The 25,724-nt window shown below is 36.0% G+C and overlaps 1 protein-coding gene across 4 annotated transcripts; it reads left to right on the forward strand.

The window, feature by feature from the left end:
- On the forward strand, nucleotides 1-25,721 carry NAIP (NLR family apoptosis inhibitory protein). 4 transcript variants are annotated; one of them, XM_087958246.1, is made up of 15 exons: nucleotides 1-115; nucleotides 2,159-2,736; nucleotides 5,093-5,192; nucleotides 6,703-6,784; nucleotides 7,266-7,314; nucleotides 8,760-8,885; nucleotides 10,935-11,034; nucleotides 12,516-12,597; nucleotides 13,462-13,519; nucleotides 14,835-16,931; nucleotides 17,299-17,478; nucleotides 21,695-21,856; nucleotides 22,683-22,769; nucleotides 22,930-23,094; nucleotides 24,053-25,446. In XM_087958246.1, exons 1-15 carry the CDS (start codon nucleotides 57-59, stop codon nucleotides 24,415-24,417), a joined length of 4,290 nt encoding a protein of 1,429 aa, XP_087814372.1. In that variant the 5' UTR covers nucleotides 1-56; the 3' UTR covers nucleotides 24,418-25,446. The 4 variants fall into 4 exon arrangements, with proteins under 4 accessions (XP_087814372.1, XP_087814373.1, XP_087814376.1 ...); XM_087958247.1 differs by having other exon boundaries at nucleotides 2-115; nucleotides 17,305-17,478; nucleotides 24,053-25,721; XM_087958250.1 differs by lacking the exon at nucleotides 1-115 and adding an exon at nucleotides 948-1,009 and having other exon boundaries at nucleotides 17,305-17,478; nucleotides 24,053-25,721.
- Nucleotides 25,722-25,724: the final 3 nt, after the last annotated feature.

The raw sequence follows: 25,724 nt of genomic DNA on the forward strand, positions 1-25,724 counted from the left end.
TGATTTGAATTGGCAACACCCAGCCAGGTTTTGTGGCTCCCAGTATTTTCTTTTCTATGGGAAACGGGTCCAAATGGCTCTTTGAGTGTTTAAGGTTGCAGACCCCTGCCCTAAGGTATATGTATATGTATATATTTTTATTTTGTTTTTCTATTATGTCTAATACCTATTTCAAATGAACAATTTTTTTCAATTATAATTAATTGGCTACCAGACTGGTACAATATCCGATAGTATACAAAAAGGTGAAAATAAAAGAAAAAGCAAATTCCAGGGCTGCTGATATTGCTGCTTCTGGCACATTTTCAGCAATTAAACTGATTTTATTAACATTTCTTTCTTCAGAATTTATGAATGTCTGAGTATAGCCTTTTTTTTAAATACCCAAAATTGCTAGTCAAGCATTGAAATATGTGATATTTTTGTAAGACTATATCCAGCAATAAAAAATGAGTATAGAAATAGGCTAAATTTAGATTATATTATTGTTCCTTACCTTCAACTTTTATCCAAGAAAAGCAATTACATTGTAATCATTGAAACTAAGTTATTTGCTTAAAACATTAACACACTCTCTGATAACTGAAACTCAACTTTTATTGTTTTGCATGTATAATAAATAGTTTACTTTTCATTTTATTAGCAAATTTGTATCATCAACACTATAGCTTTTGATCGGGGTTCCAGGAATTTAACAAGTTCCGTGGCTTGGAAAAATGTGAAAACTCCTGATTTAGATAACTAATTTCATCTAAGAATCTCTGTACTCCCCTCCCCCTCCCAGCAGTAAAGTCATTTTTACCTGAGACTTTGCTACAGAAACTGTTCTGTCCTTGTTTCGCTTTCCACAGATACATTTCTCAATTGTGGGAAGTCCATTTTTCTTACTTCCTCCTTTCTGTAAAGGAAGAGGTGGTTTTTTGTTTTTGTTTTGGTATGTGGGCTGAGAGATCCTTTTTCCCCTGAGGCAACTCATTTCAACTGCCTGTGAATCAGGACCTGGAAACAGGTAAGTTCCAGTGCTAAACTGAACTATCAATAAAGGAAGATATTTGTAGCTCAGGGTTGAAATGAGGGACCCTTGGTGCTCTCTGAGCTTGCTTGTTTTCTTGCTTGTTTTCAAACTAGGTAGCCCTGATGATGTTACCTACTTTGGGTAATGAAACATCTGCCAGTAAACTGAACTATATTTGAGAAGGAATTTGACATTATTTAATATATGGTGTCAATAACAGTGACAATACAAAACAGAAATATGCATTCCTCCTATCTCTTTTCTCTGTGTTTCATTCGCTGTCAATTTCATTCGGTGTCAGTTTTGATTTTTTGGGGGGAAATGAAGCAGTAATTCCTATTTGGCTCAATTGCAATTCACATATCTGTCCCAGCCCACTCTTTGCCCTCATTAAGTTTCAACTTTAATTGAGCTCATGAACAGTGGGTTTTACAAGACTATACAGTCCAAACTTAAAGGGAAAGAGAGGTGATGTCAATTTGAAGAGTTTCCTGTAGATATTGAGAAATAGTGAACACTGCCTGCATTGGTGAGAATAATTTTTTTTTAAAGCCAGAATCATGATTTTATTAGTACCACAGCAGGGAGCCCAAATATTGTTATAATTTGGATTCATTTCCAAGACATTCACACAAATTTGAATGGCAAGTGGCATTTAATCTTCACGCATAAGAAAATGTCCTAGAAATTTGTTTTTGCATTGAACAAGTAACAAGAAAAAATGGTGAGAGAACACGCATAAATACCGTGTACACAAAATCTATCTCTATATCAATGTAAGTTCTTTTTGAAAGAAATTTCATTAGTGTTTCTTTTTTTAGGGTTTTTTAAAATTTTGCTATATCTACATTACTGGGACATACTAGACTTATACTAGAAAAATGAGGCACAGGAGTTTTTATATAGGTTTTTCTAATAGCTCAAAAAGTGGGGCAAAGGGAAAGGAGGAAGTAACGTAAATCCTTTTTAGTAGAAACTGACTTCGGATTAATAATTGAAGCAGAGTCAGACCCATACTACTTTCTGTTGATTCCTTGGAAAAAATAAACACTATAATTATTATTACTCTGTGCAATGAAGTATGTAATTTCAGAGCCCAGATCATTTATGACTTACAATTTTGCTTTGTTTTTAATACCGTAGCATGGCTGCCCAAGAGACTTCTGCAGATATCAGTAACATTTCAGAGCTGGATTCCACTTATATTGAGAGGTTGTACCCTCAATCAAATTTTAATTTTAGCAAAATTATGGAAGAAATGGAGCTAGAATACCGGCAAATTCGAAAGCAACTGCAAAGAGGGTTTAATCCCAGAATGAGAAGTGAAGCCAAAAGGTTAAAAACTTTCCTCTCCCTACCTAATGATTGTAAATCAGCTTGGGCACCCTCCGAAATGGCTGCAGCTGGCTTCTATTATACCAGTGTTAAGACTGCAATACAGTGTTTTTGCTGTGGATTAGTTTTGCTTGCAAGAAGTCTTGAAAAGTCACCTTTTGTGAAACATAAAAATCTATGGTCCAGTTGCAAATTTATTTTAGGCAAAGAGGTTGGTAACATCTGTAAATATGATATTCGAGTACAGAATCCAGAGAACAATTCTCTAGAAGTAAAAAATAAGCACAAAGAAATGGAGTCAAGACTTGAATCCTTCACCAACTGGCCATCTTATTGCAAAGAGATACAGCCTGCTTTACTAGCTAATGCTGGATTTTTCTATACAGGTAATCCAAATGCATATTTATTGTCTGATTTCTAAAATCTCCATGCTGCAAAGAGAACATAAAACATTACAAGTTCTTTGTTGAGATGCAAAATTGGTCTAATGGGCTACTAAACAATACTGCTACTGTCCTTTAATTGTACCACATTTCCAACACACACTGCTGTTGAGAAATATTACCATTTTTATGTTGATCAGTGGTGCTATTCCCACTGTATACCAAGCCACAAACCCAATTACAGTCAAACTGGTGTTTCTGGCAGCTCATTCATATTAACTGGGGTTTTCGGCAATGCAGGGTCCTTATTCATTTTCTCCAGGAGGTGCCTGAACCATAAGCCCCTGGGCCAAAAAGAATTATCTGAGGCACCTAGAGGATTCTTGTTTTAAATGGTGATATTATTATTATTATTTATGTTTTTGACTGCTGCTTGTAAGTCACCCAGTGTTATTGTATGTAAGATAGGCAGCAATGCAAGTCCAATAAACAAGTAGTCCTGGTGTTTGAGCCCTGGTGGAGCAGTGGTTAAAATGCAGAACTGTAGGCTAACTTTGCCCACAGCCTGGAGTTGAATCCTCAAAGTTGACTCATCCTTCCATCCTTCCAAGGTTGGTAAAATGAGGACCCAGATTGTTGAGGGCCACATGCTGACATTACAAACTGCCCAGAAAGTGCTGTAAAGCATTATAGGGCAGTATGTAAGTTTAAGTGCTATTATTATAGCCAAGTAGAAGTTTATATGTTTTGTTCTATAGGCATCCAATAGAAGCTACAATTAAGTCTATAAATTCAACATAGCATTTTGTATATGTACTATCGGGTGGGATTCTACCTGGTTGGACCAGTTCTATAGAACTGGTTGTTGTGATTCTGCAGTTTAGAGAACCAGCAAATCGTGCCACTAGCTGGCCCCTTCCTTCCCTGCCCCACTGGGTTACTCCTTACCTGGCATGTGCACCATCCAATTTGCCTACATTGTGCCTTTGCCTAATTTTTGGTAAGTTGCTATTGTTCCTCCCCCCCCCCAACAATCAGCTGTTCTGACTATCAGCTGTGCCGGTTGTGAGGTGGCGGCTCAAAAGACCACCACTATTCGAAGTTGATCCAAGGAAAAAGGCTTTATTGAGTACACATCTGCAGAGGTGGGTTCCACCCTTGGCAGCTGGGAGGAACCCAGAGCATAGCATTTACTCTATTCTTATACCCTAAACTACCGCCCCATTATGCAAATGGCTTGGTTTACAATCTACCTTTCAGAATACAGGTTACAATTCATTACCTTATATGGTGCATAGCACGCAGCAAGCACTTCCCCAACACGAGGGCATACATCAACATATCATGCGCGAAGTGCATGATAGTTCAACAGTTCAAACATTCCAGGATAGTTCAACAGTTCAAACATTCCTGGATAGTTCAACAGTTTGATCGGTACCTGGTACCTCCCTACCTTAAAGACATTCCTTTCAACATGAGGTTTGAGTCACAAAAATGGATACTTTTTTCCTAACACTTCTCACACGGTGATTTAGATTAGCTAGAAAGCAGGTAATCATTGGACTTCTTGCTTTCTAGCTAATCTAAATAGCTGTTGTACTGCTTTGCCTTCGCCCAGGAGGCTTCCCTGAGAACCAGTCAGGGGTGGTATTCAGGAGGTTGTTGGAGGATGGGGAGAAGTGGCCTAAGAGCAGAGCTGAATATTCCTTAGGGCTGAAGCTTCTATTTTTCAATGCAGACTCAGGCAGCAGATTGCAGAAAGGTAAATCTGTGAGTGAATCTGATTCTGTGAGCAACTCAATCTGCCTGCCTGCTTTGCCTGATTTTGGATAAAAGTTGCTCTTAAAAAAAAATCAATATTTACATATATGGTGTGTTGGGAGTTAAGTTTCCTTGCTAGCAAATTTTATGAGTTTGCTTGCAAACAAATTGTGTGTGACGGACTCGGGCAGCAGATTGCAAAAAGGTAAATCTGTGAGTGAATTCGTGATTCTCTGAGTAACTCAATCTGCTTGCCTGCTTTGTCTGATTTTGGGTAAAAGTTGCTCTTTTTTTAAATAAAAAAATCAATATTTACATACAAGCCACGCCCAGCCAGTCAAGTGACCACCAAGCCATGCCCACAAATTAGGCCACGCCCACAGAACCAGTTGTTAAGAAATTTGAATCCCACCCTTATGCATACAGGATGAATCTATTAGGTTTCATACACAAGGATGATTAATGTAGCTTTCCCTATTAATACAATCCTCTGCTTGTTTGGCATTCTTATTGTACTGGTTTGCCTTCCAGAAGGATAGCTTAAAAGTACCAAGAGTCAGATGAACAGCTCAGCTCTGTGTAATTGTCTTTCATGCAGGCATAAAAGATACAGTTCAGTGTTTTGCCTGCTCTGGGTACCTGGGAAATTGGGAAGAAGGTGACGATCCATGGAAAGAACATGCAAAATGGTTTCCTGAGTGAGTAATACACAAGACAAGTTCACAATCCTTTTATATTCCTGGTTCTAATATTGAAGATAGCAGTATTGTAGTTATATTCCCAGCAGCTGAGACTCCACTACCAGATTCATTGAAGCAAATCCAAGATAGCCAAATGAACAGAAGAGCCAAAAGTATATTTGATCTGCAACCACCAACCACAAGGTTGTTGCTAATTATGCCTAAAGATTATCCTTAAAGGAAAGCACCAGTCATTGTAGGATGATAGGAATATAGCCTCATGGCAACATAATTCAATACTCATCCACTACAAGGCCACTGCAGTGTTCTTTTTTGGTTACTTGTATAGAAATGCCTTCCATATGCATTCACAGTTGCAAAGGTGTTGTTAGAATGTCTTTGTTGCTCTGTATCTGTGACAGAAACATTCTCCTTTTGGAAATGAAATTAAATTTAACCATCTCTGCATCCTGGAAGAATATCTTTTAAATGTAACACTTCAAACAGTTTTAATAGGTTTTAAAATGTTTGCTTATGTCTGTTTATGTTAATATAAACTGGCATGATTTCTTATTTAAACAATGCTATGTATTGCTTTAGCAATATTCAAAAAAGCAGGCGAAGAGCATAATAAGCTGAGCGTATGAACTAAATCCTCATCGTGGTTGGATTTATAGGTAAGAGTTGGTCAGAGGTTTCTAAGGCATCAAACCCTGATCCAACCCAATATCTTAAACATCAGTAACAAACAATGATAAAATTTATGTCATTACATAAACATATTATCATATAAGTAAAAACAAAGGAATGCTGAATAAGAAAGCATAATATAGGTAGACTGGAGGGTGCTTTAATTCTTAGGCTATCCTGATCCATTCCTGCCCTTCCAGGGTGCTGATTCACTTCTTATTCCCATATATTATAACAAATTACTCTCTCTGGATTGCTTGGGATGAACAGGTAGAAGAAACAACTATTTTCACCATCAACAACCCCAACCTATCACTGTTCCATCTTCTATCTGAAAATTGGAATTGTAGTCAGATTTCACTATAGTAGTTTTGTTACTAGAAAGACAATGTAAATACTATGAATAAATACATTTATGCATTAATTTCTAGTGGCAAAATTCCAACCTGATACCCTCAAAATATCTTGGGTTGTAATAATCATTGCCAGCTAGCATTGCCAATAATCTGCTACAGCAGACAGTGGAATTTATAATCCAACATTTTTGGCAGGCACCATCTAAAGGAGCGCTTGCTCTTGGATATTTGTATGCTAGTTCTCAAGTAAAAAAGTGTTAAGAATCCTGAGAACAAAAACTAAAACAACACGTCCTTCTTATTTCATAATATGAAACTCAATTCATATTGAAAATCTCCACAATATCGCGTACCCATTACCGTATATTACATTTGTGCTTTAAATTCTTGGTCAAATGCCAGGACAGACTGAAATTCCATTAATTGTTCATATCTGTTGTGATAATCTAAAATATATAAATTATCATTATATTATTTTATAGATGTGAATTTCTTCAAAGGGAGAAGTCCAGAGATGAAATTAAACAGTATATTCAAAGTTATTGCGGATTTTTTGACATCACGGTATTCTTTTTTCATTTTTATTTTATTGAAACATTAGACTATGATTATTTAAGGAGCTACTCTTAATCCTCAGGATCTTATTTTTTTGTTGGAAAGTCTTAACTAAACTTCCTGAAAAGTATTTTTCTAGATTGTCTTTCTTCACAAAATTAAAAGTTAGAATGTTTGAGTATTGTGGGAAATTAAAGCAGCAATTAAGCTGATGCTGAGATCTGAAAAAAAAAGAGTCAAGAACAATCCTAACTGGACTACCAAAGGGAAGAAATTGCAGCTGTTCAAGACATAGTCATTTGTCAAAATATAAACTCATGGCAGATCAAAAAAAGGTTACTTGAACAAAACTATTCAATGGAGTCCTTATAACAATTTATGTACAGTATTTATAAACTGATTTCAAAGCATCAGTGCAACTTATTATCAAAAAAATAGAAGAAATAGAAACATGAATAAAATAAAAATTCTAACGTTTTGTTTTGTTCAGGGGAAGCATTTTGCAGCATCTGCCAGGAAATGTTTACCTTCTGACCCAGGTACAGTAATTGAAATAGAACTCTAGGCCTTTGATTTAAATCACAAGGAATAACGTAGATATTTTGGATTATCACACTTGACCATTGGCCTCATTGCCTGGCTCTTATAGATATTGTTATCAAAAATATCTGAAGAATATGAGACTGCAAGACCATGCTAATTGCAGGAATTGATTGCAACAGATAACATTGTCTAGTTAATTTTTTTGTCAAAGCTTTGAAACATTTCAAAATTTGCTGATTTTTATTTATTTACTTAGCATTGTGTTTATTTTAAACACCTTTCATTAAGAACTCATGATGGAGTACAATTTAACTCAAAATAATTTTCTTCTCTAATCCCATCCTATGCATAAATAGTGAATGCTGTATAAATGTCTCTGTACACATGAAAAAATGACATATAGGGAAATTGTCATGCCCCTGTCAGAGTCTGAATCCTAGGAGGAAAACGAACAGCTGACAGGGAGCGGGAGTGTGGCTCCATTGGCTGTGGAGGAGGCTGGAGAAAGGCAAAGTCTGGCTGGGCAAAGCAGGGAAGAGATAGAACAAGGGAGAGGGAGTTCAGAGGAAGACCCAGACTCACCCCCTCTTTATCCTAGGGCATACAGAGAGGAATGGAGAAGAGAGCAATGTGGGTTGCATGGCTTATGGGGGAGGAAAGGGCCTTGATTCCCTTCATTAGCCACACCTGGGAATGAAAGTTTAAAAGAACTGAATGCTGACTGCAGCAGCTTCTGGGAACAAACATGACTTTATCCTGTGTTATCTTTGCTTACCTGTGTTCCTGGCATCTTCTCAACCGTGTGAGTTTTGCCATGCCTTCACATCTGGAATTGTTGCCCCTGAACTACCAAAGTAATTACCTCAGTTTGGCTTGATTGGATTTATAGTTACAGTTTGTGTTGAACATGTTTTGGACTTAATTCTCTGCAGTCAAAGGCTGTTCCTGAGAGAGTTTTTCTCCAGCCAGAAGGTAACCTGGACATTGGGGGCAAAGTTGGAGCTAATAAAAGGACTCTTATTGATTATCTGACTGTGTTGTCTTTGTGCCATGCCCCGGGTCATCACAGAAATGATGATCTACAGTTTTCATTATGTTGTTGGTTTGCGCTCCAAGCTTGGCAATTTGGTCGCAAAAGTTTCATCTCCATGCAAGAAGACATCTTCAGTGCACTTTGGATAAGAACACTGAAGATGTCTCCTCGAATGGGGATAAAATATTTGCAAACAAATCGCCAAGCTCGGAGCTCAAACCAACAACATACCAACCCGAGCTACTACCATAATATTCAAAGACATTTCAGTTTTCTTTATTTACAATTTTCTGGGTCTTTTAAAAACAACATACATTTTCTTCTCTACTATAAATCATGAAAATATGTCTACTTGACAATATCTCAGGCATTTCTTCCTAAACCCTGTGATGTTTTTGATTTCTAAAGAGGATCTAGAACCCTTTCTGAACATCTATAAGGATGAAGAGATTCGGCTGGAATCCTTCAAAACGTGGCCAAAAGATGCACATGCTGACCCAGCAATTCTGGCTAAAGTAGGTTTCTTCTATACAGGTAAGTCTCTTATTGCTCCCCCCTCCCAATAATCTTACCCTTATTTACCAATGTCTGCAAAGTGTTATTGGAGTTTGATTAAAATTTTAATATTTGTATTCAGTTCTAATTAATAATCACCTTCTCTTTCTAATTCCACATCTTAGTCTTCTTTTACTGGTTTAAATAATATTTTGAAAATATTTGTACATTATTTTAATTCGAATCAAAAAACAGGTTTTTCAAATGATGGCTATATTGAATAAATTTTGATTCAGTCACCTAGGAAACTTGTTTTAATTTTTAAAAAAAATTCCTTGTATATAAAGCAGTGTTTCTCAAGTTTGGTGGCTTTAAGATGTCTATTCTTCAATGCCCAGAGTTCCTGGAATTCTGAAAGTTTAAGTTCACATATCTTAAAGTTGTCAAGATTGAGAAACACTGATGTAGAGTTAAACATTAACGGCACTACTCTAAATATGTAATCTTACTACTGTTTGATGAGGTTCTGCATGCTTGGAAAATGACTCAGAGGAAAATAACTTCGCCTTTGAGTAAGTGTGAACACGCAACTCAAGTTTTTTCAACTTTTATGAAAGCCTCAACAAAGGAACAGTTACTTTAAGAGACACTTTGACTTTAAATAATATATTCCTTAAAGTGTCAGCATGTTTTTTCTGCCTTTCATAGGCTATTCATTAAAATCAAGCAATTATGCTTGGTTGAGGGCTTAACTCTATGTATGTTGTATTTAGTGTTTAAGGAAGCATGTAGGAAAGTGTCAAAAAAGGAGATGGAAATTTAACATAAGTGATATATCTTGATATATATATATATATATCTTTTCTTGAATTGGTATTTTAGACTAATGGAAGGCCATGAAGACCTAACTCTTCACCCACTCACTGGGGTAAAGTGATAGGAGCCTTGGAATGTTGTCAAGGCATTCTAGGATGACTAAGGAACCTGGGTTTTAGCTTTTAGTGTTATGTTTTTCATGGTTTTATGTTTTTATAGTTTTGTTGTTGTGATCTGTCCAGAGACTCTTGTGTGTCTAATCACACTTGGCCAATATTCTATTCTATTCTATTCTATTCTATTCTATTCTATTCTATTCTATTCTATTCTATTCTCCGCTCCGTTCCATTCCTGGAATCCACATAGCCTCATTGCTGGGCACCCATCTTTCTCAGTCCTTTACTGCATAAGATTGATGAAGGAACATTGGGAAGCTGTTAATTGTTAATGGTGTGGTTTTTTTTAATGTTTATTGTTTTTCTAAAATATAAGTTAACATTGATGTCCTAAGTCTCTGTGACCGTAGTATGTTCATTCTGTTCTGTAAAACTACCCCAATTAACATTTTGTCTCATTGAGTTTTATGATTTTATGGCATTCCTAGACAAACGTCTTATAGCTCTCAATCCCAAAATCATAAAGTGTATTCCCAGGACCAAAAACTGTTGGCTCCCTGTACTAGGTCCTCAAGTCATTTAATTTATTTACAAGAAAAGCTACACATTTAAAAATGAGAAGAGGGTTTTCCATTTAAGTATGCCTAAGTCAATCAGGACAAAAGTTGCACTGATCCTACCTGGGCCAAACAATGGCATTCCAATCCCCATTTCCTAGCAAACTAAGTGTCATCATCTGTTCATATTTTCTGACAAGTTAGTCCTTCCAGGTAGCAGCCAATCTCTAATCATCTCATGTATCGTCCTATCTTACAGTATGAATAATTATCCTCATCTAACCCCAAAAGGATCAATTCTATGCATTCTGATAGATGTTCCCTTCCTTCTACTTATAAGTAAGAGAGTGGAGGCTTTGTTTTTCTGATTTTCATTTAGCATTATATCTATTACTTTAATGATCTTGATGGAGTGTTAACAAGTCAACTGAAACAAAAGGGAGTATTACAGATTCTGATCAAAATTAATAGATTGATCAAACATTGATGACAGCATTCTTGTGTATGTGTGTGTGTGTGTGTGTGTGTGCGTGCGTGCATATACTGTGTGTATTCACCCCTCCCCCACAATGTTGAACTGCTATTGCCTTTTTTTGTAGGGAAAAACGATACTGTACAGTGCTTTTACTGTAGTGGGTGTGTGAACAACTGGAAAGAAACTGATGATCCTTGGGAAGAACATATGAAATTTTTCCCTCAGTAAGTGAAGATGGTCTCATTACAATATAATTTATAAAATAGTATAACTGTTTGTTTAAAAGTTACAAATACTTGCCAATCTTGTAGAAATGAATTAAATAATAATACAAATAAATAATATTTGGATAAATATGTATGTTTTAATTGGTTGATTTAATTACTCTTTAAATTGTACTGAGGAGGTCCTCCTAGGGAGTTTGTTCTAACTCCAGTGAATTTTTTTCCACACTGTGGGTCCATCATGTTACAAAAATGAATCCCATAGAGAAGTCAAACAATACATGACAACATAAGCAGGATGTCTTCCAGTCTTCCACTGAAAGTGTTAGAAGGACTGAACATGAATAAATTGTCCTCTGGATAGCCTTAAGCACCATTGTGAATTCCTTAACTTTAACGTTAAGAACTGGCAACCAGTGAATCTGTCTCAGCAGGGGAACAACGTAGAACTTCACGTATTCAAACCCTCCAGAATATGGCAATATGATGGTGAGAAGCTCCACTCACCACCCATGTTGCCACTTTTGGGCCATCTTTAATTTTCTAATTGTATTCAAGAATTGCTTCATGAACAGATTGTAGTGATCCTGTGTTAAAGTTTTGGTGCATCAATCACTCTTTCCTCCAAATAGTATAGAAGTCTCTCTTTTTATCAAACAGCCAGCCATCAGATGTGGACATCTGGCTGGATTCAGCAGGACTCCTAAGCTATAAATATAACTCTAAAGAAGAATGCCCCCCCAGCAGATGTATCTTCTTAATCGTGAAATTAGCAACAGTGCTATATAATTTGCATTCAACTTCATTTTATTTTCTCCTACATCTAGTCCCTAATGGTCTGGAGATATACAGAACTCTTGTAAACTTCCAACTTGGAGTTTGCGGAAAAGAAGTGTAGATGCTCTTCACATGTATCAGATTATTATTATGAGCCTTGGTGGCACAGTGCTTAGAATCCAGTACTGCAGGCTTCTTCTGCTGACTGCCAGCAGTCGGCAGTTCAAATTTCACTGGCTCAAGATTGACTCAGCCTTCCATCCTTCTGAGGTTAAAATGAGGATCCAGCTTGTTGGGGGCAATATGCTGACTCTGTAAACCACTTAGAGAGGGCTGTAAAGCACTGTGAAGCGGTATATAAGTCTAAGGGTATTGCTATTGCTATTATTTGTATCATCTTAATTAGCACAACATGCAGATAGCTAGGATTGGTGACAGTTATAGTTCAGCCATCACAAGTGGTTCTAGATTGGAGCAAACCACATAGTCTGTTGATGGATCCTAGGCCGTGATATAGGTATAGAGGTATAGTTTTATTTTTTTATTTTTTTAAAGGTAAACAGACTGGTTGGTGTCAGATAAAATAGCAAGATTCAATCATTCAGTGGTGCATCATCTAAGGGTATACAAATATTAGTGATATCTGATATGGTTCATTTTGTTGATCTCAGTTAACACAGCTATTCTTTAAAAATGCATTGCAGTTGTAAGCTATCAGATCCAGAAAGATGGATATCATCGGAAAATAGCAAAATGCAACCAGAGGCCGAGTCACAGCATGAAAAGGTAAAACAGAGGGTAGCTAGGATTTGATTAGGTTAACTTTTTCATAATAGAAAGTAATTTCCATTTGTATAAATAGAAGTATCAGAGAGATAAAACAAGAATTGTTATTGCTTTTTTGTAATATTCTAATAAATTGTCCGCGGTGTATACAAATTTTAGATTTTGGTTAGAAATTCAGATTGCCAGTATAGATCCACACAAGAGTGAGTTCACTGAAGAGGGGGTGATTGCTTTTAACAAGGATACTAGATTATCAGAAACTAAAAGAAGGATGCTACATTTCTTATTCAGCTAGTAATTTAGCTTACACCTTATATAGTGCAATACCTCCTTTGCATATTACACAGCATCTATTGGTTGGGCTGGATCTTTATATAATTTTTAGTACCATTAATTGTAAATGGGTGAAATAGAAGAAGGTTCATGTTACTTCTTAGAAGTTGATGCTGAGGTAGTGGTGGTGGTGGTTCTAGATTTGTTCTAGATTTGTTGTCAGCAACTGTGTCCCAGGTGAATCTTGTACAGTAATCAGTGTGCAATCCCTATGGTGACTGCCTAGTCTGCATATGTGGAAGAGCCATACCAGTGCAGTAAAGGTTTTCATGCTATGATGTTCCACAAGATTTTGTCTTGTCATCCATGAAATAATGGCTTACACGAAATTAATGGGATAGATTGTAGTTGGTGCCACCAACTATTCTGAAGACATCCTCCCTTTGGAATGCCAAGGGGTCTCTTCAAATTCTACACTAGTATCTAATAGCAGGACTAGACTAATGAGAGTGAACAAACAGAAATTTAATAAAGTAAAACAAAGTGTCCTTCAGTGCTATACAGGAACCTTAATATGCTTTTTTTTTTTAGCAAACATATTACAATGAGAATTTAAATGAGATAGAAGCTGTCAGCTCAGCCACAACCAGTAAGTATTTTACCACACTCAATGGCATGGATCACAGATATTTTGCCTTAAATTTTAGGATAAGTATGTGAAGCGTTCAGTTTATTCAGGATCTATATAACCCTGCACTAAAAACACCTGTGTAGCATTTGTATGGAGTTTACTGATTCAACAGGATTTTTTTTTAAGGTTTACATTTAAATTAGCATACCTAAGGTTTCAGGCCAAATGAAGGGCATACAGTCAACTACATTGCACAACTGGATATCAAAAGAGATGCCTTATGTAGATGTTAATTTATAGTACACTGTAAACCAAGCCTGGTAAGTGTCAAGTCACTGGTTGAAAGTAAAGTATAAATGTATTATGATCATAATATAATTTGGTGGCTTTCAGCCGATTTTGGCTCCTGGTGACTGTTAGATAAGACCCTGCAGTTTTCTTGGCAAGAATTTTGTTTTGGGAATTGGCTGGTTCCTGCCTCTTTTCTAGGGCTGAGAGACTTACACTCTCCTGATTTCTAGCCTGGTGCTTAATCTCTCTCTCTCTCTCTCTCTCTCTCCCTCCCTCCCTCCCTCTCCCCCTCTCTCTCATCTACATAGGAACTATCATTATTTATTTAAACATTTTAAGTTTACAGAATTATTTTATTTATTTATTACATTTATAAAATTGCTTATCTTATTCAAGCTCTGGATAGCTGACAGTATACTAATTCCTTATTATTCTATTATTTTACCTCTGTTTATACACTTTTTCATTTTTCTTCCTCTTTATTATCGTAACCAGCCTAGAGTAGCCCTACAGTGAGATAGTGGGCAAATACAGTTAACAAATAAATAAATGAATAAATCCACAATAATATAATATCTTACAGTTGGCATTTGAGAATCGTTATTGAGGGTGTGATGGTTATTTGGTATTTCCCAAACCAACATTTTCTTGCCAGACAATCCCTTGCTGGACCTTCTTTCCTTCAAGTTTGCATCTTATCAAAGGGATTAATTTCTGTTTTGCATTTTCATTTTGCTTACCCAGTCTGCAAAATATATAATGCCAATATATTCATGGAGACCAGGAATCTTTCTTACAAATACTTCACACATTTGTGCTTCACATTAAGCAATATTTAATTGTTTTAAAATTACTATTTATGTATTGAAAACAGAGTGACTAGGAAGTGTGCAAGACAGTAAGACACAACTTTGCTATAAGTATAGGATGTCCAGCAGGAGAACAGCCACCAAATGGAAATGTACAATTAGAAAAAACAGTTATAGTTAAAACATATCAAATCAACTTTATCAAGGCAAATGTCTCATTTCTGCTTTTACAGACATTGTTCTGGATGAACATGAACGGCTGCAAAGAAAGCTCTCAGAAGCTTATAATGATTTCAGTTTCAGGAAAACATTTTCTTTTGGGGATCACACTCATTTTGCTGTTGACTTGAAATTGCTTTATGGGGATCTGGCCATTGTCTCCAAGGACATCAGTAACCAACCACAGCAGCAGCTGACATTGCCTGAGATCCTGGAGAGCTTTTATTCCATTACAGTAATAGAAGGAGAGGCAGGCAGTGGAAAGACTGCATTGCTTCGGAAAATAGCAATTCTTTGGGCCTCTGGATGTTGTCCCATACTCAGCAGATTCAAGTTAGTTTTTTATTTGTCCCTGAATTCTGGAAAACGTGATCAAAGTCTGGCCGACCTTATTTGCAATCAGGTAATAGGGCTTAAAGGGACCTTGACTGAAGATTCTCTGAAGAACATATGCCAAAGTTTAACTAACGAGGTCCTGTTCCTTTTGGATGAGTTTGACACGATGAATGGGCTTCCCTGGGTGATCGAAGATTTGATTCAAAAGAACTATTTGAACAAACACTGCTTGGTTATTGCAGTGCGTCCTCACCAAGTTAGAGGAATTCGCCAACATGCAAACACTCTTCTCAGTATTTTGGAATTCCCATTAAGTAGCACGCTCTATCTGTTAAGAAAACTATTTTCATACAATGTTCGGCTTTTAGGAGACTTTTTTATTCAATTGTCTTACGAAGAGACCATGCGTTCCATGCTGAAGACTCCCCTTTTTGTTGCAGCTCTTGCCTCATACTGGGCTCAGAATCCCAATGGCAACATATTCACTGGTACTGTCATTTTAAAAGCCTACAGACTGTACAGCTTGTTGAAATATCCTCAAGAAGTGGATCGCATGAAAGCCATGATGTCTGCTTGTGGTGAATTAGCTTTACAAGGTGTCTTCAAATCCCTCTTTAACTTCAGTGACAAAGACCTGTCTGAAATTGGGATTAATGTGGAGGAAGCTCTTTACTTTGGGTTGCTGAGCAAATTTACTGCCCAAAGGCTCCAGCCACTCTATAAGTTCTTCCACCTTTCCTTCCAAGAATTTCTTGCAGGACAAAAAATGAGTGAGCTCTTGGCTTCAGATGTGCAGTCAGATAAAAAGAAAGGCCTGGAATACTTGCAGCAAATCAACACGTTTGTGAAAATTAATGGGCGCTACCAATATATTTTGAGATATGCTTGTAGTGAACCATCCAAAGCAGTACCCATAATAATATCCCACCTACTGAATTTACTCAGTTGCAAGAAGTCACTTGAAAGCCAGTCAGATATTTATCTGCAACAAACTCCAGACCTTAATTTAATAGGATATGAGCTTATCAGCATGGCCTCCAGTTTTATTCCAGAGTATCATCACTCAAAATTCATCGAAACTGTACTGACAATTGCTACTGAGTTAGCCTATCAAAGCAATATGATTTCCGATTGTGCACCTATGATTTTAGAGATTCTGACTGGAAAAGAGTTTCCTTTATATTTGTTGAAAAGTGGATCCATCCATCAATTATGTCTGGATTATCCAGAAAGTTTGTTCTTACCAAGTAGATTTGAGATAGTGCTTACAGGCATGGAGAAACCTATTGATATGGCTGCCGTGGAAAGTGCTTTTCTCAACTTGAAGGTTCCATCGGTCGAACCAATATACACTCAGGCATTTCAACTGTTCAGTAATGTTACTCAGCAACTAAAAGAAGGCTTTGATTCTATTAATAATTTTAGGAGCTATTTATGCAGAGAGATTCCGGATTCCATAATAACTCCATTTCTCTGTGTGAAAAGCCGTGAGAAGATTCCATATCTGAAATTTGTTGTCAATCACATGACTTCCCTTGAAGCTCCTGATATTGAGAATTTAAAATTGCTCTTCTCATTTTTTGATAATATTGAACTCAATTTGAAAAATTGCAAAGGCCTCCTTGAGAATATCAAGATGGCTATTGAAGAGAACTTGAAGTCTTTTAAAGTCTTCAGCTTAAATAATACTGAACTGAATGAGCTGGAAGAAAACCTACTTCTTTCAATGTCTTCACTTGAATCCCTTGACATTAAGTGGAGTGCTTCAGTACCAGGTACTTCTATCTATTTTGCTTTTAATTTATAATGCAATATTCAATATTGTTGGATCTTGCAAGATTCTAGGTAGAAATATTACAAAAATATTTATTTATAAATAAATCAGGAAATACTGGAGGATTAGGAACAACATAAGTGGTTACCAAGGGACAAGACTGTATTTGATTTTGCTTGATTTATTTGAGGACTTCCTTAATAATAAGTCTCATTAAGTCTGGAAAGCATGTCAAACCAACTTAACATAGAACACGCTAAATACTGTGTTCGCAATAAGCATGCACAGGATTTAATGATAAACCTGAGTAATGTAATTTACATATTGATGTACAAATAAATGCATTGCTTATCCGTTTACCTTATAAGTTTCAGAAACTCTTTTTGCAAATTTGGACAAATACACGTTTTTAAAGGAACTCTCGTTGAATCAATCTGACTGCCAGAATATGTCTGATACATATTCCCTAGCGGGATTCAAAAATCTTCATAACATTGAGAAATTGATCCTTGACAACATTCGGTTTAAAACAAATTCTGCCTGGCTAGGTAAGTCTTTTGTGTATAAAATTCAAGAGTACTTTTAATGGACAACTGGTTGCATATGGATGAAAAACTGGGAGATTTAATGCTTTTATCCTTTCCCACTAAAATAACACTATTCTTTTAAAATGTGTCTCTTGTAAGTTATATTAGAACTGAGAATTCTTGCTCCTGTTTCAGAATGTAGTAAGTCCAGCTCAGAAAACTCTTAAGTAGAACAGATAATTTTGGGAAGAAGGATTCACTGGGGCTTCAAGCAGGCACAATCATGTGATGGTAATGTAAGTGTGTAACTAAGAGCAGTAGCATCCAGTTGTGTGTTGTATTGTTCCAAACTGTTCAATACTGTACATCACCCAGAGCTACGATGTTGGTTTGTTTTTTGAAAATTTTATTTGGGTTTTCACACAAAAAAAAACATAATACAAATAAAACATCTTTTTTTGAAAATAGCATGGTCCCAGGTTATCACTTCTTCATACAGAGACAAACTCAATTTCATGCTCATGTTTGTGTTCTATTCCATATCTTATCACTGTTTTATATTTTCTACATAGTTTTTCCTCTCTTTTAATTTTCTCAACTTTATTTAGATTGTCTCATCTCAATTCAAATCATTATATTTATACTTTTGTCTGTCCTGTTTCAATTTCATATTATCTTTTCTCATTAAACAAATTTTCCCCTGTAGTTACTAATTGGAGTATGACACCTTTGTATCTTTTAATTTTATCCATTCAACTCTTATTTAAGCTTCAATGTATACCTTTAAGATTATAACATTCAATATAATATATAACTTCCAATCGAATTCTGCTTAGTACATTCTTAAAATACACACTATATTCTTAAAAAAGATTATATATATATATATATATATATATATATATATATATATATATATATATATATATATATATATATATATATATATATATGTTTTCTAAGTTTTCGGTATTGATGTTTGGTTGGTTCGGTATTTTCGTGGGAAAATCCAACCACTACATATATGTATATGTATGTATGTATGTATGTATGTATGTATGTATGTGCGTATATATATATATATATATATATATATATATATATATATATATATATATATATATATATATTAATTTGTTTTCTGAGGTTCTCGGTATTTGTATGTGGATCTTTGGTATCGGGTCCCCGTAAGATTCAGTATCTAGGCACGTTGGCGAGGTCCCACTCGCCATCTTCAGGCTGGTGCTTTGGCTTAGTGCCAGTGCAAGCAGACTGGCACTAAGCTGGTGCTTGCACTGGCACTAAGCCGAAAGCACCAGCCTGAAGATGGCGAGTGGGACTCGCCAAAGCTCTTAATCTTACGAGAAACCGAATAACAAAGATCTATATATATATATATATATATGTATGTATGTATGTATGTATGTATGTAAATAAAGCACTCATTCCATTCCAATTCAATTCTATCATTAATATTCATTAAAATCTTAACATCTTTAACATTTTTCAATTAAATATCATACTTCCTTGGGAACACTTATAAACTTTCCATAATTAATTATCCCCCCCACCCCCGTATTTCTCTTCACTTATATTTTATAAATCATTAATAATAATTAAAATGTTTCCATCCTTTCCTAATTTAATTCTCTCATTCACTTTATTTCATTTATTTATTAACAAACATTCCACTAGATTACGATAAATATTTTATCTATCATTTTAATCATATTTTCTAAAATTATTTCTATTTGTAATATAACAATACTATCTTATGTACCTTTGCAGAATCGCTTTTACAATTAATTTTTCACCCTTTATCTCTAAACAGGCTTATACTTTTAATTCTTATACCTTTTCCCTTGTTTCTCTATATCTTGTTTCTGTCCTTTATAACTTCTTTTCCTTGCCTTCTTCCCCCTCTTCTTCTCCCTCCCCTTTTACCCCCTTGTCTCTCTACTTCTAATTCTCTCTTCTGTAATCCCCTCTTCTGTTGCTTTCTAATATTATACTTATTTTTCAAACTATTCTTCTTTTTTTGGTTGTTTTTTCAAATGTTAAACTTTTCATTCTCTTTCCCCTCTTTCCTTTTTCCCCCCACATAAAATTACTTGATCATTAAAGATGGCTTCTTCTTTGTCCCAATCTTCTTGTTCTGCAAGCGTTTCTTGATGTTTCTCATGGTTCCAGATCTCCATTTCTAAGAGTTGAAATACGAAGCCAAAAGAACCTCTCCCTTCTTGTGCATTTTTTTTTTTGTAATTTTTCAGTTCCATTTTCAGTTCTTCTAAAAGTGGTGCCATTTTAAACAATGTTAAACAACCACCCGATTGATTTTAGTCATTTAAATGCAATAACGAAAAATCCAAAGATCACCAAGTAATCCAAACAATCCAAAGCTGTTTCTTCTTGCTTCTTTTTTCCACTTTCTCTTCCAAAATAATTCTATTATTTTGTTGCCAAGTTTCAGTTAAAATGTATCTTTTAGGAATCTTATTGAGGTTTCACTGTAAATTCCTTTTAGTTCCAGGCAGTCTCCTCCATTTTTCCAGATCCTGCCCTTTTATTCTTTTTCTCTCCTTTCCTGCTTTTAAAAGCTTTTAAGTATCCAGAAATCTTTATTATCCCTTTGACATTTTATTTTCAGCTTAAATGTCTATTGATGTCAAAGTGGATTTTTTTTCAATTTCTTGCTTAAGTCTCTTAGCTGTCAGTATAGGGAAGGGAAGAAAAAAAAAAACCAAATCCTTTCCCTTCCCTCTCTCCTTTGCTGCTTCAAAATCTTCTTTGGGAACAATGTTATTTTTTTATATAGTTTAAATTCCAGGGTACCTTACGTTGTTGCTTTTGCAGTTTAACCCAGTCAACCAAAACTTTCTCTTCTTATCTTCCTCCTGCACATTCTTTTCCGGTTGAGTTCTTCTTTGAGGTGGCCATTTCTGACCACCACTGCAACCACCTTCGGGAAAGGGAGTAATGGCCAGCTGAGGAGGAGAGATGCGGCTCTCCTCAACCCTGCTGGCAGTCTCCCCCCTTTTCACCACCTCTATGGGGTGGCTTAGCCCCGAAACCAGCCAGTTCGGGGTGCTCTGGTGGCGAGCACGGATCAAAACCGCGATCACGGTTTCGGTCTGTCGGCGAAGGAACTCAAACCGGAAGCCCCCACCCAGAGCTATGATGTTGTTAGGCAGTCTACACATTTAATAAATAAACAAATATATAGACCCACTAACCAATCTAGGCAAAATTCTGACAACCCCAATCACTTTTATGCATGCATTGGTGGGACATAGACATACAAATGGTTGGGGACTGAAACGTGATGTTGCAACTGCCTTTTTTGTCTATTTTGAAGCCCCCTCAAATGGGAAGCAATAATTAGAGAAAAGTTGGGTTAAATACTTAAAAGGCATGTGAAGATTTTAATAAATTCACTGTGTTTCATCCTTAAATTTTATTTCTAAATGCAATACATATACCGTTAATGGTATAATGATTAAGAGATTGTATTGCCACAAAATCCTAGGGTGCTAAGAAAAAATATATATACAAAAAGTACATATGCTACAATGCACATAAAATGGTGGTGCATAGCTTTTCCTTCACATCTACCCGTGGTGGTATTCTACTGGTTTGGCCCGGTTCTGCCGAGCCGGTAGCGGCAATGAGCAGTGGACACCAAAACAGTTCTCTCTGCTGCTCTGCTGTTGGGCCCACCCGCCTGCCCGGGCTCCCATATTCACCTTTATCCTGTTTTTGAAGCGCAGCTGCTTTGCACGGCACAAAAGAGTGCCATGCCACAGCTGCTGAAGTGACTGGGAGAGTGCAGGCTTGCGGGAGGTGAGTTGGAACACCTCTGCGCCAGCGCAAAGTGGTGTGCGTTTGGTGCACGCATGCACGCAGAGTGTGAGCATGCGTGCAAAGCGTGCCCACCCAGCCACACCCATCAAATCGGTGGTAAAAAATTTTGAAACCCACCACTGATATCTACATCATAGACCGATGTGGAAATCAGACTGGAAGAAACTTGCAATTCGTATCATGAGGAACTCGCTGAAAATGAAACTGGCAGATTTGTGCATGCCTAGGGTAAAAAGGAATAGAAGTGAAATATATGCTCATGTAAAATAGATTCTGAACTAACACGAAGTAAATCTACGTACACTTGTCACTACTAAAATCAAAAGTAGCTTAAAATTCTTCGCCTTACAATGTGCTTTTTCTTTTTCTTTTACAGGTGAACTCATACAGAACTGTCCAAATCTCTCTCTCTTCCATTTGCAAAACTCACCTTTTTTTAATATGGGAGCTCTTATGAATGCAATGTCTTCCTGCAAGAAGCTTACTGAAATTCTCCTCAATGACTTGAATGTTGGAGATGAAGATCTGTATACCCTTAGTAAGAAAAATTTAATGGAAAACTTTTGCAATATTAATACCAAATAACACTTTTGCTTAGTATCAAACAAGTGACAATTCAAAGGCCACAATGTCCTCAACTTAAAATATATCTCAGAGATTAGAGCCTTCTGTGCTGACCTGAACATACTTGGGAAATGATATGTCTGGTTTGTTTTTCTGCTATTCTTATACACACATTGCTATGAAATAAGAGTGTGGGATGCGCTGAATTGTATTTGTAATCAGAAAGCAACATAAAAGGTTGATTGCAGTGGACAGGAGGAATGACCCTGAGAAAAAGGAGGAAAAACTGATAACCAAGACAATAGTTGAATAAAGAAATATGAGCCAGGGCAGTACTGTAACCTGAGAAAACAAGAGATATTTCTTTTATCTGTTTTGGTAATGGTTCTTTCTCCTATTACTCAAGGTCATTCTTTATTCCAACTTCATTATCACAAATAATCCAATTTCCTTTTCACATAGCAAGAGGTACTATGAACTGGAAGATTCAGAAGTGTCTGTGTCAAAATCTGCAAGATGGTGACTGCGGTATTGTGATCAAAGCCACACTCTCTTGTACATAGGTTGATATTACATTCTTATACAAAAGGATAGACCTTAGATTGCAGCGACAGACCCTTACAGAATTTGGCCATAAAACAACCCAGATAAATGAATTATAAGAAAATTAAAGAGTAATAAAAAGCATTTTATTATTGTAAAAGTATTGGTGATATTTTAATCATATAATCTCCTGATTTGAATTGAAGAGTTATTTGTAGTTGTTCATTTATACTGATATTTATTTGTATATGTTGCAGCTGCTGTTTTGCCAAATTTTACAGCATTAAAGATACTAAATCTCTCAAGATTATTTTTGAAAAACAAGGAAGCATGCACAGCACTGGGTATGTTTTAACTTTTCATTCCTGATGAATATATCCTGAAGTGCTGGTCTAGAAAATTCAGCATTTATGATATTGCATTTTCTTGAACAGGTTATAGTCTTTCTAGACAGTACGGTTTCCTGGGAGACACCCTATCACCACATTTTTTTTTACTTTGCAGCATTAGCTTTACGTTCTCTTATGAATTTGGAAGAACTTGTTCTACCGAACGGAGAAGGAATAAGGCATACAGCTACACTGATTGTTCAACAATGTTTCTATTTTCCAAATCTTCGCAAGTTGGTGTTTAGTCAGTATTTAAGTGCTGAAGGCCTGTTGGAAATAGGTAAGTTCTTAAAACAAATAATCTCTATACAACTTTTCAGCATAGGCCCATACTCTGTTCATCATCCAGTTGATAGATTTGGCCTGGTCTAACTATTTTATCCCTGAAGTAAGTACGGAGCTGACAAACACATTTTAAAAGCCCTTAGAGCAATTTTTGACACACAAAAGCCTGTCATGTAACTGACATAAATTATGTAATGTTTATGTTGGCATGCATATGTTGTAAATCTGTTTCAACTACATGATGTGACTAAGTACATAATTTGCTTCAACTGAAAGACAATGTAATGCAAATGATATATTTTGCTATGGATACTTATGACCTAAAGTGTGCAGTAAAAGCCACAGTGATATCCCATACATTATTGTGTTATTCTGAAAATGTTGAACATTTTGTAATACTTTAATGTAATTAATAATTCTTGCAACTGATGTTAATTCCATAAATTACATTCTTTGCACAATGACAGTCTGATGCTTGTAAAACCCATTTCCCTTCTTGCAATGCTATTGAAGGCAACAGAGCCATTTGTCTGTGATGGTTTCATTTAAATTCCTGCCCTGAAGAGGAATTTGGACATTGCCTAAATGGCCCTTCTAACTTTCTCAGAAGATAGTGAAAACGTTTTTGTAAAAGTGTTTGCTACCCTGGAATAACATTATGTCATGTTGAGGGAAGAGCTAATGCTTTAAAATATTAAAAATCAATATTTTATGTTCAAGTGAATCATATCAAAAGTTTCGTTCCTTTTTATTATAGAGGAAGCTGTGTCTTTTTATGCTAGTTTAGTATTTCTCAACTTTAGCAATGTTAAGATGTGTGGCTTTTAATTCCCAAAATTTCCCAGCCATCATGCTACCTGCACTGTTTCTTTGCAGGCTGTATCCATGACATGAATACCATGTGTCCAATTTATTTTTAAATAATTTCATTTCTCTCATTGTTTTTGTTTCAGCAAAGGTAGCTGTTGCTGGAGGTTTTCAAAAACTTGAATATCTATGCCTGTCAGTCAACCATACAATTACTGAAGAGACTTGGAGGAATTTCTTTCAAACATTGTCCAACATGCCAGACTTACAAACTATGGATTTCGGTCGCCTTGCTACACATCCAATCAAATGCCAAGCAACAACCGTGACGTCTTTCATCCAATGTGTTTCTCGATTGCCCAACCTCAGGGAAATCAGCATGATTGGCTGGTTGTTCGATGAGAAGGATCTCAACATGTTTGAGATTATGAAAAAACAACATCCCCAATCAAAGTACTTACGGTTATTTTGGAACTTTATATTGCCATTTGCACCTGTTATTAATGAATAAAGAAGTGGAATGTAGTTGACTATACCTTATTAACATTAGTTATGCCTTATACATATTCTCATTTGTCGACTTGTTATAAAATTTATTCCAGTGTCATCATCCTATTACTTTCTTTTTTCACAACCAGATTCCCATTTTTCTGAAAGCTCTTCCCCACCAGTATTGGTTAAACCTCTGACATAGCGTAGGTGGCTGAAATAATTTACTCACAGTTCAGCTGTAGCTCAACATCACCAGCAATTCTGTATATCGCTGAAACTTAGGTTTTAGGCCAGTTTTCCCATTGATGGGAAAGCTGAAGTAGTCCAAATTCTGACTTGAAATTCTGACTCGATTATAAATCGATTGCATAGTAACCACCATGTAGTTGGAGACCACCACCCTAAACCTATCTGGGAAGAATTACAACTATTTTAATCTTTTTTGTCGCATCTGTCAGCATTTTTTCCATGTTACAATTTTTTTCCTGATTGAGACCTGTCTACATTAATTCCATATAGTATTTAGCCTGCTTGCGTAACTGTTTTTTCTTTCTCCTTTGTTACACTCAACTGGTAGATCATTTCTGCAGATGTCTTAAGATGTCCATTCTTGTAATAATTTTACAATAATTTTATCTTATGTGTTGTTCTGCTGTTCTTTCAAAATATAATACACTTCAGGGATAAGGTCATGATCTTGTTCAAGATATCTAAAACTCAGTTCACAACTTGGGCATGGTTTACCCCCTTTAGTCTTGTGATCCTGACCAGAAGAGTTATCCCAATGCATATTAGAAAACCCTGTTGATTTTCTGTCTCCGATTATCTATTAAGCAGGGAAACCTAAGTATAACCTTAATAAATGTAATGTAATATATATTATGCATGTCCATGTGATTTATTAGGTATACTGCTAGCCAGTAAGCATAGATTAAAATAGATAAAGCATAGATAAAATATGGTTCATATGTAGTTCTGTAATTGCTAATGTGTGTTCAAAATACAATTATCATATAAACAATAAAAGGAGACATGGTGTGAGACAAAACAGGTTCTTCTGCTGCTATTGTGGCTTCCTTACTGCTTCAAAATTGAATCAGTGGTGATACCATGGGAGATTTTTAAAATCCTAAAGGGAAAGCAGTGTTTTGTAGTGAGCTTAATTCATGCAGTGTGTGCATCGTCTGTGTTCTGTTGTGAGGATATATAGCCATCTGGGTATAATCCACAGAAGACTCCACAAAGGAAACATGACCATCATGTTAAAAATGCTTTTTTCCTATTTTAGATATCAATAAGTTTAATAAAAATGAAAATGAAAAATCA

This window comes from Notechis scutatus, chromosome 2, assembly GCF_049901735.1.
Source record: "Notechis scutatus isolate UNSWTSFEM ecotype Mainland chromosome 2, rNotScu1.2, whole genome shotgun sequence".
NCBI classification, from domain to species: domain Eukaryota; kingdom Metazoa; phylum Chordata; class Lepidosauria; order Squamata; family Elapidae; genus Notechis; species Notechis scutatus.

Bases quoted from the DNA above. Each gene is read 5' to 3' on its own strand.
- NAIP (XM_087958246.1), top strand. From the start codon at position 57: ATGGGAAACGGGTCCAAATGGCTCTTTGAGTGTTTAAGGTTGCAGACC. The intron at 17,479-21,694 runs GTAAGTCTTTTG...TTTCTTTTACAG, and splicing joins AACAAATTCTGCCTGGCTAG to GTGAACTCATACAGAACTGT. The intron at 21,857-22,682 runs GTAAGAAAAATT...TATATGTTGCAG, and splicing joins TGAAGATCTGTATACCCTTA to CTGCTGTTTTGCCAAATTTT.